The 14,531-nt window shown below is 39.9% G+C and overlaps 1 protein-coding gene across 1 annotated transcript in view; it reads right to left on the minus strand.

Moving 5' to 3' along the window:
• Positions 1-33: 33 nt before the first annotated feature.
• The window catches only part of dlgap2b (discs, large (Drosophila) homolog-associated protein 2b), a 50,403-nt gene continuing 35,905 nt past the window's right edge, over positions 34-14,531 (minus strand). The window contains exons 3-6 of the mRNA XM_037448872.2: positions 12,346-12,563; positions 9,873-10,026; positions 8,394-8,613; positions 34-4,907 (exon numbers count right to left, since the gene is read on the minus strand). Of these exons, the coding sequence (XP_037304769.2) occupies positions 4,087-4,907; positions 8,394-8,613; positions 9,873-10,026; positions 12,346-12,563 (1,413 nt within the window). The 3' untranslated portion in view covers positions 34-4,086. The remainder of the gene's footprint in view (positions 4,908-8,393; positions 8,614-9,872; positions 10,027-12,345; positions 12,564-14,531) is intronic.

Genomic DNA, 14,531 nt, shown 5'->3' on the forward strand with positions numbered 1-14,531 from the left:
TACGCCCCCCAGCTAAGCTACGGACGCCTGAAATGGGGGGGGAAAAAAGAAAAGAAAAATGAAACAAACAAACCAACAAAAAGATGATAGCTTAGTAGAAAAGCAATGCATATTGAGAAGGTTAAAGTAAAAGGCGCGGTGCCCGGCCCGTTCTGTGTGTTCCCCGCGTGTGGTGTGTACTCTTCCCCATGGACACAAACCATATTATTTATGCTATAAGTCAGTTTGATCTTTCGGTGCCATTGTAAAGCTATGACCCCCATTTGCCATTTTAATTACCATAAACATAAACATCAAACATTTTAATCCATTGTTTTATATCAATATATGAAAAATACATGTGGCCAATAAAATGTAAAGGAAAATTCACAAGAAACACCACATTAAGCAAACAAAAAAGGGCAAAAGTATCACATACCGGTTTCATTCTTTTAACAAAGTAAGCAGAAGCTAACAAATGCAGGCTACACCATGGTTTTCAAAAAAGTGCTCGATAACTTTGACAAAGTCTGATTTACCAAACAATTCAGTCTAAGATCCCTGAAAATTGCAACATGACTGATGCAAAACAGAGTAACGCGTTTTCTCCAAGAAGCGTTGAATAAATGCAGGAGGAGAACGTGGGGCGTAGAAAAGGATTTATATTCAAGCAGTGTTTACAGGTTCAGGTGAGATCAGATTCCACCAAAAAACCTTTGTCCCAATAGCTGGACGTCAGAGTCAGATCTCTGGATCACAACAAAATGTAAACAAAAACTCATGAGGTAATTCACTACATACTGTCACATATAAGGGAGACAATGCAGAGATTTTTGACAAATAAATATATATTTTCTTACAATATGGTTGCATGGTTAAAAAATAATTGGCAATACCATATTTCCTCTTCTGTCTCTGTTAAATGTACATATTATATATATATGTATGTATTTTTAAATAATACTTCAATATTTTGCTACATTTCAACTTGTTTTAAGGGAAGGGTAATTCCTTTGGGCTAAATTATCCTAAATCCTAAACTTGAACTTTATTTAAAGCATGGTTGAATCCCCTGGGATCAGTCAATCACCACTTTGTTGTTCAATTTGATATAAATTTAGAAAATGAAGCTTTTGTACAGTATTTTAAATCATTTTATACTTAGCTTTGTTTTCTAATTTTTCTGTACAGTTGTCAGTAGATGAATCAACAATGATACACTTGTGATAGTTTTTCTTTTGTACATGATGAAAGCACACGGATGCTACCACTGAGCAGGAATCTCAACAATCTCACCAACAAACTCTTTGATGCTTGTATTCAAATAAGTGGGAACAATTTGAATGAAAACACTAAAGCAACCTTAAGTGTGGCCCCCTAGCGCATGCAAAAATAATCCAAAAGAAAATAGAAAGAAAATATTCCCCCCCCCAAAAAATAGATAGCCCCAATATTTTCTGAAAACATCATCCCATACGCGGCATTGATTGAATGGAGGCCTGACATAAATGCCCGATAATAACTGCAAATATTTAGATGATGTAAAATTACAACAAAGATCAAAGGACTTGCATAGAATGAATGAATGTTGATTGGTGACATCATGATTGACCAGACTTCAGCACCTTTAAATAAGTTTGCATTCCCCAAACAATGGGATAAGATATAAGTACGGACTGACACTGCATCCCCTCTCAATCATTCAAAAAGGGAAAAAGTGAATACAGGCCTTTGCTAAAAATAGAAATCATAGATACTTTATATATATCATTTTAAAATAGTGATATGCTAAATGTTCTCACAGTTTTATGCCTTTCATTAAAATAATTCATGATTTATGCTAACTGAGTCTTTAGAGGGTCAATGACGAAAAACTCAAGATTGAGCTTGTTTGAGTTTATAACAACAATACATAGATGATAAGATTTTTAAATTCTTATTCTGTATTGCAAATGACAATAATAGAAAGGAACGTATTCCCTACCTATTATTCATGGAACCGAGAACCGAGCAAAACTTTCTGTAACACATTTATTCGGTTATCAAGGCAAGTTAATAATTGATGTAGGCTTTTAAGATCAGGTTCAACGAGTCAGTGCAACGCTTGTGTGAGGCCGAGCTTCTGCAGAAATATGTCAGCCTCCCTTTCATCCGTGGCTTCAACTTTCCTTTCTGATCTTACCTCTAGAAGAACCTTGGTGTGAATATCATCCTTTTCAAAATGCCACCCTTTCTGCCCAAATGGGAAGATGATGCGCTCCCTTTATGGCTTGAGAGAAGACACCTCTCCTTTTATTAAATGTCCCCTTTTGAAGGGTTCACATTTCAGTCAGGCGTCTGACACAAACAGGCTTCCCGTGGTCCTGTGCTTGCAGTGAGCGTCCAATGTGTTCTGTTGGCCTTGGTATTACAGTAACTATGGTTACGCCATGTTGGTACAATGGGACAGCGCACTAGATGAGGGGATTTGGGCAATGCCAGTGGCTCGTGAGTAATTATTATATTATGAAAAACAGCAATTGGCCAAATACAGGAGATGATGGAGGGCGCTCTGTCATTAAGGGTTGAGTTACCCATCTAAGCCATCACTAGTGAGGCGGTGTTAGTACATTCAGGGGTAGTATACTGCACTTCTGGGAGCATGTCAGGGAGGTAGATGCCCTCAGCGGCTGTGATTGTCTACTTATAGGGACCAATGTTTCTCTGTCATCTTTCAGCAGTGATAACCCACCCCGGGACGAGAAAAAATTGCACCATTAATCGAGAAATGTGGCATTTAAAAAAGATGAATATGGTAGAATTTAGTCCAAATCATTTCACCAAATTTTCCTTTTCCACTAGAATAGATACAACACACTGAACCAAACCTCCAGTCCCCACTGCAAGAAAAACAATAGTTGAAACTTCTCTTTTTGAGGAGTACAAACATCGAGATGATGAACACGATGATTTAAATGAAGACAAACCTTGACAGACTGGAGAAAGGGCTGCGTTTGGTTTGGAAACACAATCACTATTCTGACCCTTCTCAGCGCTGTCGGACATGGGCGTTAATAATATGGCAAACCGTACAAGTACTGAATATACGTTTCTGTATATACAAAATGGTATATTTATATACATATACAGAGTTTGAAAATGGATGCATTTTGTGCAAGAGTGAAACCAACACATTCCTCCCTGCCTTACTGCTTCCCCTCCTCGCGCTGTTACACTAGTCGGTCACAATGGATTCATGGTAAACAGTGTTCGCCAGGGACTAAGTCCACAAAGGCCTCAAGACAGTGTCACCCATCACTATTCCAGGGTTTGGGCTTTCAGATGTTATAATACGTTGTCGGAACTACCTCTTTTTCTTTCTTTTTTTTGTTTCAAATTGATGCAGATACTTCTTTATGCTTTGCAGTTCTCCGAGCCCATTGAAACTGGACCAAGCTACCAAATGGATGAAGGCAATGAAAAAGGAATGCTTTGAATAGAATAACAAAAGGTGAATAATATATTACTACATATTAAGAAATAATGTATTAATCTTGAATGCATTCTTTAAAAAACTAGGGTTTATAAAGGTATTCACAGTATTTTTTCAGTATACTCAGGTGCTTAAGATAAAGTTTCTACAGGAAGAGAAACTGGAATGAATATGAGCCTTTTATTTGTCTATGCCTCACCTCACAATGACGGGTTATTGAGTTTTATGATTAAGTGACCCTCAGATTGCCCATCATGTTTACTTGAATTGACCTCTTCTCTGAAGGTTAGTGTGTTTAAGACAGCCGAGGGAAGATGATGCTGCACTTGTTGGCACTTGAGGATCTGAGCATAAGCCACATTCTCTCTCACATTCTTATGTCATCTCATTCTGGTGTAGAACAAAGTCTCTCTTTTAATCCATGGCTAACCAAGACACTTGTTCAAAAGATTGCTTGAGCAGCATTGTAACCTGTTCAGGAGATGACAGACTCTGTGTCTGCATAGAGTAAAGGGACATCTAACAACGACTCTGCCCTGCCTTTTCTTTGTAAATGTCAGGTTTTTTTGTTTTTGTTTTGTTTTTTGATCATGGCTTCCTCATTTCATTTTACATTATGCGTAGTGTGGGGATGATCAGAATGACATAGACAGATATGACATGGGCCCGCTAGTGTACTTCCTGCTCCACAGTTCTAGACTGGCGCTCCTGTGACCACCTGTGTGGCCACCTGACTCTGGCTGCTTGTGGGCCTTTTGCTTCTTGTTGACCTCCCATGGGAAATCCTCTATCGGAAGTGGGCTCGCGGGGCTGCCCGACCCCTCCGGCGTGCTCTCCGGGGTCCCCTCGATGATCTCAATCCGGGGCGGGTCCATCAAATCCATAATGCTGAAGGGCGCCGGCTCCGGTTGGCACATCACCGACTTGTCGTGCGTGTTCTGCCGGTTCTGATGGATCGACCAGCTGGAGCCCGCCTGGATCCCCACGGACACTCTGTCGTCCGTTTGCGTGGTGCTGTCGCTGCAGGGCTCCCGGCAGAAAGTCCACATGTTGTAGCACTGGGTGAAGTTGAAGAAGTTGCTGTTGAAGGTCTTCAACTCGCCGCAGACGTCTCGCCGCAGCTCCGCCAGCTCGTAGCGCATGGCGGAGATTTCGTCCTTCCACTGCATGTTGAAGGCGGCGATCATGTTGGCCGACTCCTTGAAGGCCTGAATGGCCTGAGGGACCGGCGGCTCGGAGGCTACGGGCGAGTCGGAGGGGACCCTGTACGAAGGCGGCGACGTGGGCGGGACGGAGATGGCTGTTACGGTGGAGCTAGTACTGTGCTGGCTGCGTGCGGCAGCAGTCTCTCTCTCCAGCCTCTCCAGCTCCACATAGGCGGAGGAGCTAGCACCGTCATCGTCCTCTATCATGTCGTCATTTAGTAAAGAGATCCCATCCAAAACATCATATCCCTCTGGAAGAAAAATGTGAATATACAAAAAGAAGGACATTCAAAGTGAAAGGAACAGCTGGAGTGAGGTTTGATTTGGAGTCTGAAGTATAAAATGAACACATATCTATGGAAAACATACAGTATGCGAGTGGCAAGTAAGTCTAAAGACACACAAGGTCAGACCCAATTTCTTTCCTGCTTGGCTTTCAGATTTAAGCCAGATAAGTGACCACTACTGACTGGTGTCCAGTTCAAATAAGAGTGTGTCTGCACAGGGGTAGTACAAAATAAAGAGGTACCTAAGTAGTGTCACAAAATAACAAACGCAAAGAAATTGTATATCCATCATGACCAGTGTATTGTTTGTAGAGTACTTAACATGTTTTGGAAAGTTCCTTATTATCAGTATCTGTGGTGTTGGAATAGACAATTTTACAGAAAATCCAAAGTGGGTCAGCTCCAAGTGATACTACTTGACAGAGTACCGAATTTAAAGCACCTTTTTTTATATAAATGGTTCCTGAGTGCCTTAACTTGAATAAGACAATAATGATTGTCATTAAACTCACATACTGTAGGCTTTTCGCAATGTTTTTACACTGCCTTCTCAGTCATCTCGAGGCTTCTTTCCATCTTTTCACTGCACAGCACAGCAAAGAGTGGAATTAAACACGTGATACAATCAGCATTTTTAGATCATAAGTCCATTTTCTCTGAACCTTTTTCTCCCAAACATATCAAAAGTTATAATTTTGTGCCATTTTGTGCAAAAGAAAAGATGTAAAGGGAATAAAAGAATCACAACCCACTGGGTCAAGAAGCAGATATGAACCCTATTGAACATATCAGGTCCAAGGTGGCTCATTGGACCATGTGGAGTAAGTAACCTGGGGAGGGGTGGTCTGCACCAGGAAGAGGCTGCAATCCCACAGTCAAAGACAGCTGACGGACTCAATGCTACGAGTGAGACGGCCACGGGTGGCCTTCTTAAAAGAAGTCAACAGAAATGACAGCAGAGCATGCTGCTCTCACAAAGGATCGGAGACGGTGGCAAGGCGATGACATCCGCTGCTATTTTATGGTAGTTATCAAAACATTCTGAAAAGTTTGGGAAGAACATCTCTCATACATTTACACTTACAATGTGGTCTAAGGACACTTAAAATATAGACACGGTAAACAACTCGCAAAAGCCAGCATCAAATTCATCACTTTGAATGGATATTCAGAGGTAGCGAGCTTTTAAGAAAACACTTATTGGTCTGAGGTTTTGTGAGTTGTTTGGAACCATGTTCGCTAGTTAGGATAACATAACGAGATATTACTACTACTACTATATTTATGTCTCTATTATTTATATTGAGAAGGCAGTGCAAAAACACACATATACATAGATATATGTATGCGTGTCAACATTAAAATACCTGCAACAATCATCACTGATGCCTCCAGTTGTTCTTTCCACCTGGTTATCCTTCAAGAGATTGATGGTCAAATGAGGAGGGGTTTGCTGCTCGTCTGCCCTACGGAGCATGATGGGATCCCTTCCCCACTCAAGGGCCCACTAGCCTCACGCAGGATTTGGTTCATAGGCCGCCTGCAATTCCATTATAAACTGAATACTAACATTAAAACACGATTCCAGGAATCAACGTTTTGCTTAACCACGGCAGCCTGGAAAAGTTACTTAATTAGTTAATTGTTTTCAAGGTCACTATTCCCTCGACAGTGCAAAGATTACACCAAAGAAGAAATATAATTTGGAGTGTGGCTTGACTGGAAGGTGACGTTACTATATACAATTAAGGAACCCTTCCCCTGGGCCGCTTTAACCTTATCTGACGTAATTGATGCATCATGCCAATCTTCAAAATACAACTTCAAAACATATTCCACAGTCAACTGCTGGTTTTAGTCCACATAGAGCTGACAGATCTGGAGCAGAGAGTTAAAAAAATAGAGTTCAGCAAATAAGACAGTGGGATTGGAGAACACTCCTTTATCCTCAGTTGTTGTCACATCGAAGAAATTGTGGATGGAAACCCAATTGAAAATGTAAAGATTCCCAAAATGAGTCCAGATTGCAGAAGAAAACCAAAATGAGCAAAATGAGCAAAAGTGCAATTGTCTCCAATATTCAATTGAAAGAAAAGTACAAAAACAATAAGAATCCAGGTCATAATATTTAAAAATGCACATAATTAAAGAAAATAGTTTCAATAGGGTTCATAGCTTTACTCTTGCAGGTAAACATCAAATGCACTTAGTGAGGTAGTTACTACAAAGCCTGCTTGCACAAAGAACCTAAAATGATCCTTTCATATCGTTCGCACTGTGTTGCACAAAACCATGACATTATGTATGTTGTATTAAGAAAGCAGCAGGTAGGACATATAAATATGCAAGTCCATAAACAGAATGTACTGTTTTCACAACATCTTGAATTTGCTTCTGCTGTCATATTGAAAATAAACCACAAATTGGTTAAAAATATTTGTTGAACTGTAAAAGTTTTTTTTTTATGACGGTATAGGTTCATAAACTTTACAAAGTTCTGTAATAAACTTTTGCATTCAATTCATTAGTTGCTTTTGACTTAGACTTGCGTTCCATACAACACAATACAACAATACTGCAAGTAATTGAAGGTTGTACTTCTCAAACTGAAATGGTACCAGTATGAGTAGATGGTTCCTTTGTGCAACCAGTAGGTGTTCTAGTCTCTGGGGCTTGTTGACTTACCTTTAAATTGGTTACAAGATTGTAATTGTGTTTTTTTTTTTTTTTTACGAGGTCAACGACTAGATCACGTACAAAGCAATGTGCTATTTCGCTTCAACAGAGCAGGGGGGAGGACAGGCGGAAAGGCTTGTGTCCTCTCAGCATGAACATGTGCACAACCTACTGGTCCCCGGCCCCCTGGCCTGTTTTTTGCTCTGCAACCCCTCAGAGTATCTTACACGCTTTCACAACACACAAATATATTATCTATATATTTATATATATATATAACACACCACTGTTTAACATGCTCGGGGTAAGGCCTGTTCCTCTTAGGCATGCCATGTAAATGTGGCTGTGCTGTGTTGTGATATTGTGTGGCGTGAGCGTGTGTTTTGGCTCCTCGGTGTCAGTGCGACCCTCCCACCCTTCGTTGGGGGCCACGGCTTGGCAACACCACAAGTGACCGGCCAGAAGCTCGGCTAATGATGCGTGAATCGTGCAAAGTAACACACAAGCAGATCCATCGGGAAACAATTTGGAGGTACGCAGGGGCAAAAAACAAACAAACAAACAAACGCACGCACACACACGCACACACACACACACACACCATAGCTTCCGAAGAAAAAAGAACTTGGATTCATTCAGCCCGGCATCGCTGAAGCTCATGGGTTCCCCACTGTACATATGCAGGTATGTCAAGTTTGTGCGCATGTATAGGATGTATGAGGATATGTGGTCTAAGCCCTCTCTCGTTTAGGGGGGAGGGGGGGATTGTTTTACCTGTTGTGGATCTGAGAGTTGAAGTGACAGTGGAGGATGTCATTGAAGGCAAGCAGTCGTCATCTTGGGAATAACCAGCCTGAATTGCGCGGAGGTAACTGTGGCTTCGAGTGCGGAACGAACCAGGCAGGTCCAAGGCTTCCATGGCCTGGGATTCTACTTCGCTAAAAACGGACTCGCAAACTGACTCAAACTGGCCATTGATCTCAGTCTCACTCACCTGAGAGACAAAAACAGGAATAGCAGTCCTTAATTTTTCCTCGTCCTTTCTCTTTCTCACTTTGATTCTTCCCCTTTGCACAGCAAATATGAAGGAGTGTTAGCGTACGGAAATGCCACTGTCATTCCGACCTTAAACTGAATAAATGTCAAGATCAAATGAAAAAGAGGCAGGTGACAACAGGAAACAACAGAAGAATATTCATATTGTGTTAAAACATTCCATTCAGCTCATACCCCAAAACCTAAAATGTACACTGCAGTCTCAATTATGCTTGTAGCTCTTACAGATATTTAAAATGATTTTAGCTTACACAAGATTAATTCACTCATTGTCAAGAACATGCAACAAAATCATGCCCCTCTGAAATCATCTATTTAACCAATGATGTTCTGTTTTGTCATCTCATGTCCTCTTCTGTCCTATGTCCTCACACCCTTGTCTTTCCCTTATAAATTTAAGCATTTAACATACTTAATTAAATAACTTATTGCTTCTTTTTCATTATCTTCATTATTAATTGAAAATTGAAAATATTATTGATTTAAGGCACCAGCAGGACTAAGCCGTTCAACTCTTCTTTTGGACAAAATCTCTCATCCATTTGTAGCTCCTTCTCCTTTTTGCATGGTCAGCTGCTGTGTCACAAACCTTCTTAGCAACCACGTCTTGTTCCACCATGGAGGTCCAAAACAGACTTACACAATTGATCCAACTGTCAAGATTCATAGCAGGGTATGTAAGAGGAAGATTAGACATGACGTCACTGTGCCTCTAGCCCTAGTCTCTAATTCTAAACAAGAAATTGTAGGCAAATGCTCTCAGGGAACCGAAACAAACTGCTGCTTTTGGTGTTGTTTGCTAGTTAGTTGACGTTCCACAACAGCAGCAGAGGGGTCGTTTCCAGACATCGGAGGGCCAAATTCAGGGGGCAGACTTTCTAATGTGAAGCTTATATCATAGTTGCTCAATAATATACTATTAATACTTCAAATCAAACCGTAAACAACATTAGAATGTCATCAGTTAAATCATCAAGTTCCAGTCCCAAACAGCACACGTTAGTGATGCCTATTGACCCCGGGTTGAGGACTTCTAAAGGATCAGCTGTGGACCTCCAATATGGACACCTGTGGATGTTTTATGTCTCTGTGAAGCCCTCCACACACAGCTACCGCATGCACAACAGTACAGCATCAACTCTCATCAATGTGCCCAGGTGTGGCCCCCCCGGTGCCATGTGCACGTGTAAGACTCACCTGGCTGACGCAGCTTGCCTGACTGAGGGTGCTGACGGCGCGCATGTAGCTCTGGTTGCGAGAGCGGAAGGGCGGAGGGTGGAAGGCGGCAGGGTCCAGCGTGACACTAGGGTGGGGTCGCATGTCTCTGGGGGTTTGCATGTGGTAGCCCTGGCTAAACGAGGACAAGAGGGGGGGGGGGGGGGGGGGGGCAGATGTATGATTGCACAGTTCAAAAGCTGCACGTGGAACATCGCTGGATAACAATGTACTCAAGAAGCATCGACGGGTGGACATCAGCCACCTCAGGTGACTCATGGCTGTTTCTGAACTGATAGATAACTATGTCTGTTTTTAGTTTGGCTCCAAGTGTCTTTGAGAAAAATATTTAGAAAACTTACAATCTGTAATTATACGATATTGTTACATTCTCCACTAAAGGCTAAAAATAAAAGGGCAGATTTGTTTGTGGCCAACGCGATCAGAACCGAGCCGAGATGATGGTAACAGAAACAGCACAGTGCGGCAGTAGGGATGATGGATGCATGACACCGGCCCAGGTTTTACTGAATTTGGATAAAGCTGAAAGACCCACTGAGAAGAAGTTGAGTAAAAACTAGCTCAGCAACGAGAAGCTTAGTGCGTATGTGAAGGTGACAGAATAACGTCTTCTAGGTAACAAATACACTTAATGGAATGTGTTTTGGCAACAGAGAAATATAACAAACGCATTAAAGTGTACCTTGACCCCCATGGCGGCCGGAGAGGGTGGTGGTGATAAGTCACTCATTAGCTAAAGGTAGTGCACCAGTTTGAAGGGTGATTGAAAAGCAGGATCCTCTGTCTATTAACACTCATGTCTGTTCCTATATGTATATATATATATATATATATATGTATATATATATATATATATATATATGTATATATATATATATATATGTATATATATATATATATATATATATGTATATATATATATATATATATATATGTATATATATGTATATGTATATATATATATATATACATATATATACATATATATATATATATGTATATATATATATATATATATATATATATATGTATATATATATATATATATATATACATATATACATATACATATATACATATACATATATACATATATATATATATATATATATATATACATATATATATATATACATATATATATATATATATATACATATATATACATATATATATATATATATGTATATATATATATATATATATATATATATGTATATATATATATATATATATATATATATATATATATATATATATATATATATATATATATATATATATATGTATATATATATATATATATATATATATATATATATGTATATATGTATATGTATATATATATATATATATATGTATATATGTATATGTATATATATATATATATATATGTATATATGTATATGTATATATGTATATGTATATATGTATATGTATATATGTATATGTATATATGTATATATATATATATATATATATACATATATATATATATATATATATATATATATATATATATGTATATATACATATATATATATATATGTATATATATATATATATACATATACATATATACATATATATATATAAAATTAGATTCTTCTATGGAAAATACACAATAGTCAGTAACGTCCTAGTTGTAATGATCCTGTGTGTGACAATGACACCCTCATTCAGTAAGCCCGGGTACACTCAGTACTATTCTCCAGAGGGTGACATTATATATTTTTGCTACAGACTTGTCAACAACGCGGGGATGAGATGAGGAACATTGCCCGTGTAAGACGTTGGGCAAATATTGAAACTGGCAGATGAAAAAGGTCACAAACACAAAAAGCCATTTGGCACGACAGCGCTCTGCAGAGCTCCGTTCTTGATCTCATGAAACAGTTGTTGATTGAATACTCAGCCCATGATGCTACAGATCAGGTGTTTGTAGTGTTTATAAAACAAGAAATATACAGCCGGGCCCAAAATAGCAGTACAAATCAACCTCACTTGGCATCCCAAAATAAAGTGTAAAGTCTTTTCAAATCTCTCTGGGTCAGCTCAGAAACAACAGTTGTGTTGTGGAGCTGGTAGACAAAGTTGTGAGTCTGGGTTTGATGGTCTGAATTCAACCTTGTAAAGGGTTGTAAAGAAGATATGCATCGATTTCAAGGTCCTAGATGTTATGGAGACACCTCAGGACTCACCCGTAAAACACTGAATACTTTCCTTACACACCTTTTCACAAAAGCCGCTGAGGTGGGAGTGAAAGTGAAAGTCTAAAGATAACCACCAACTCCTGTGCTATTCCTATGACTCACACTATTTTTCCGCCTAACTTTCAGCACACCTTAATCCCAGTTAATCCCTTAAATGGATTCATCCAAACAATCGTAGTGAACTGAAATCGCCATGTGCTCCGCTGGGCGGCCATGCCTACCTGTGGGAGTCTAAGCGGGGTCTCTGCATGGCCGACTTGAGGACGAGCGCATCGGGCCGGATGGCCTTCTGCGGGGAGATCTTGGGGCTGCTGTCGGAGTCGCCGCTCTCATCCTCCACCTCTCCCATCGCTTTGACGTAGCTGCTGCTGCGCATCCGTCTGCACGGGATCTCCTCGTCCCCGTCGCCCGGGTATCCACTCCACTCGTCTTGGGGCACCTGTGGGCGATGGCACACCTGTGTTTAATACCGCGTATACGTTTAGAATCACACGATTACATCAATTGATTTCTTCAGCCAGTGTCTTGTTCCGCCGTGTGCTGCTCAGAGACAAATCCTCAGGCTTGTAGATCGGAATCAGCCAAACGAGTGTGAGAACCGTATAAGAAAAGCAGTCAATGTAAGCGCTCTGTATTTTCCTTAGACACAAAAAACAGGGGCCCTTCTATCACATACATACAGACTTCAATCTCAAATGAAATGCAATGATTAACCTCACTCAGCCCGTGAGAATCGGATCTAATGGGTTTCTCTCAGCTAAGTTCCTAACTGCAACATCGTTTAATAAAAAACATAGAAGGCAGAAATGAAGTGACGGAAATTGAGAAGTAGGAGGGCGAAGGAGTAGCTCATGTCAACACTAAACACTACTCGGTTTGTACCTCAAGGGTATAATAATTATAAAAGGTAACTGTTTTATATAGCTTTTTCAAATAATGTAGTAATGACATACACAATAGCATTTGATCGTTATTACTTTGAATAATACTTTTAAGCCAAAGTAGAAAGATCTGTTTATTTATCTATGCAAATATTAATAATATATGTATTTGGCAGGAATAATAAAGCTGAAAATGACTGCATGTGGCCCTTAGAGGGCTGTCTCTATTTATGGCATGTAAATCATCACTTGCTACTTTGCAGGTTCGCAATGTACTATTTTATTCAAGTCTCCAAACTCTGAAAGCCGTGTCCCATTTGCATTCTTTTGACTTGTGGGTGGGGGCCATTGCATCCTGTAAAAGGGAATTTGGTGTCGTTCTGAGCGGTTCATCTACAAAGAGGAATAAATCAACAGTGTTATGGATTATAATCAGGACCTTAACCTCAATGCAAAGTAGGTTTGCACGAATACAGGCGCTAAGAACCACGTTGTCCGAACCTCTTGGTCAAAGCACCGGATCAAAAGTAAAAACCCTACGATTACAGGTCTGTTTGAGGTCACTGCGTTCACTTTAGTAGTCAAAACACATTGTTGACACAGTAAAACTGTTGAATGGGAAGGCGAAAACAACCTTCGAGAATAGCACTGCTATTCACTGTTTTAATTCAAAGATTAAAATAATTTCCTCTCCACGTTTGGCGGTGATGCCGTGTGTATTTTTATGCCTAAAACCGCCAGTCATAGGCTTCTGTCATTAATGGCACATCACCACTGCTTATATTACCTTTGACTGACAAAGGAGCACAGCTTATGCTTTTGACCTTACTGTGATCAAAAACCACATGAATCGTTCACATTCAAATAGTTATTTAACCACGGCCATGACATGATGTAGCACGACTAGCTTTGCGTGTTAAATATTCTCATACGGGTGTTTAACGTCATGACATCAGGATTTAAAGAGTGATTGAGTGATTGCGAGCTGATTGCTGCACAACGGGCGGATGTTCTGCTACAGATGCTCACGTACTGAAAACTTTAAAAAAGAACATACTGTTTAGATGTAGCTCACCTGGTTTGACCGAGACTGAACTGTAATTAATTCAATTAATGAAAAAAAGTATTCATGAGATGTAAATCCTTGCACTGAGGTTTCGTTCCCCCTGAAGGTGGACGCCTCATGATGGAAACGTGTCACACACTGATTGAGTTGTGTACTCAGGTGGTCCCGGTGGACGGGGGAAGCCTCTGCCTCGGGCTAAGGGCTGTCCCCCAATGCTACTGACAGAGAGCCCAGTGTCACTATCGGCTCTTTTTCTTTCCTTTTATTTTCCTTTTCGCTTCAGCGAGGGGCAGACAGGTGAAAGAATCGGTCGATTAACAATGAATTGATAGAACGTTTTTTTTCCTTCCTGGCAGGTGGCAAGTGGGGAAATTCAGGGAGACTACGAATAACAGCAGGGAGCTGGTTTCTACCCTTGTTGAAAATATACAACAGCAGATTAGGAAATGATAATTATTCG

This window comes from Pungitius pungitius, chromosome 20 (assembly GCF_949316345.1).
Source record: "Pungitius pungitius chromosome 20, fPunPun2.1, whole genome shotgun sequence".
In the NCBI taxonomy this organism is placed as follows: domain Eukaryota; kingdom Metazoa; phylum Chordata; class Actinopteri; order Perciformes; family Gasterosteidae; genus Pungitius; species Pungitius pungitius.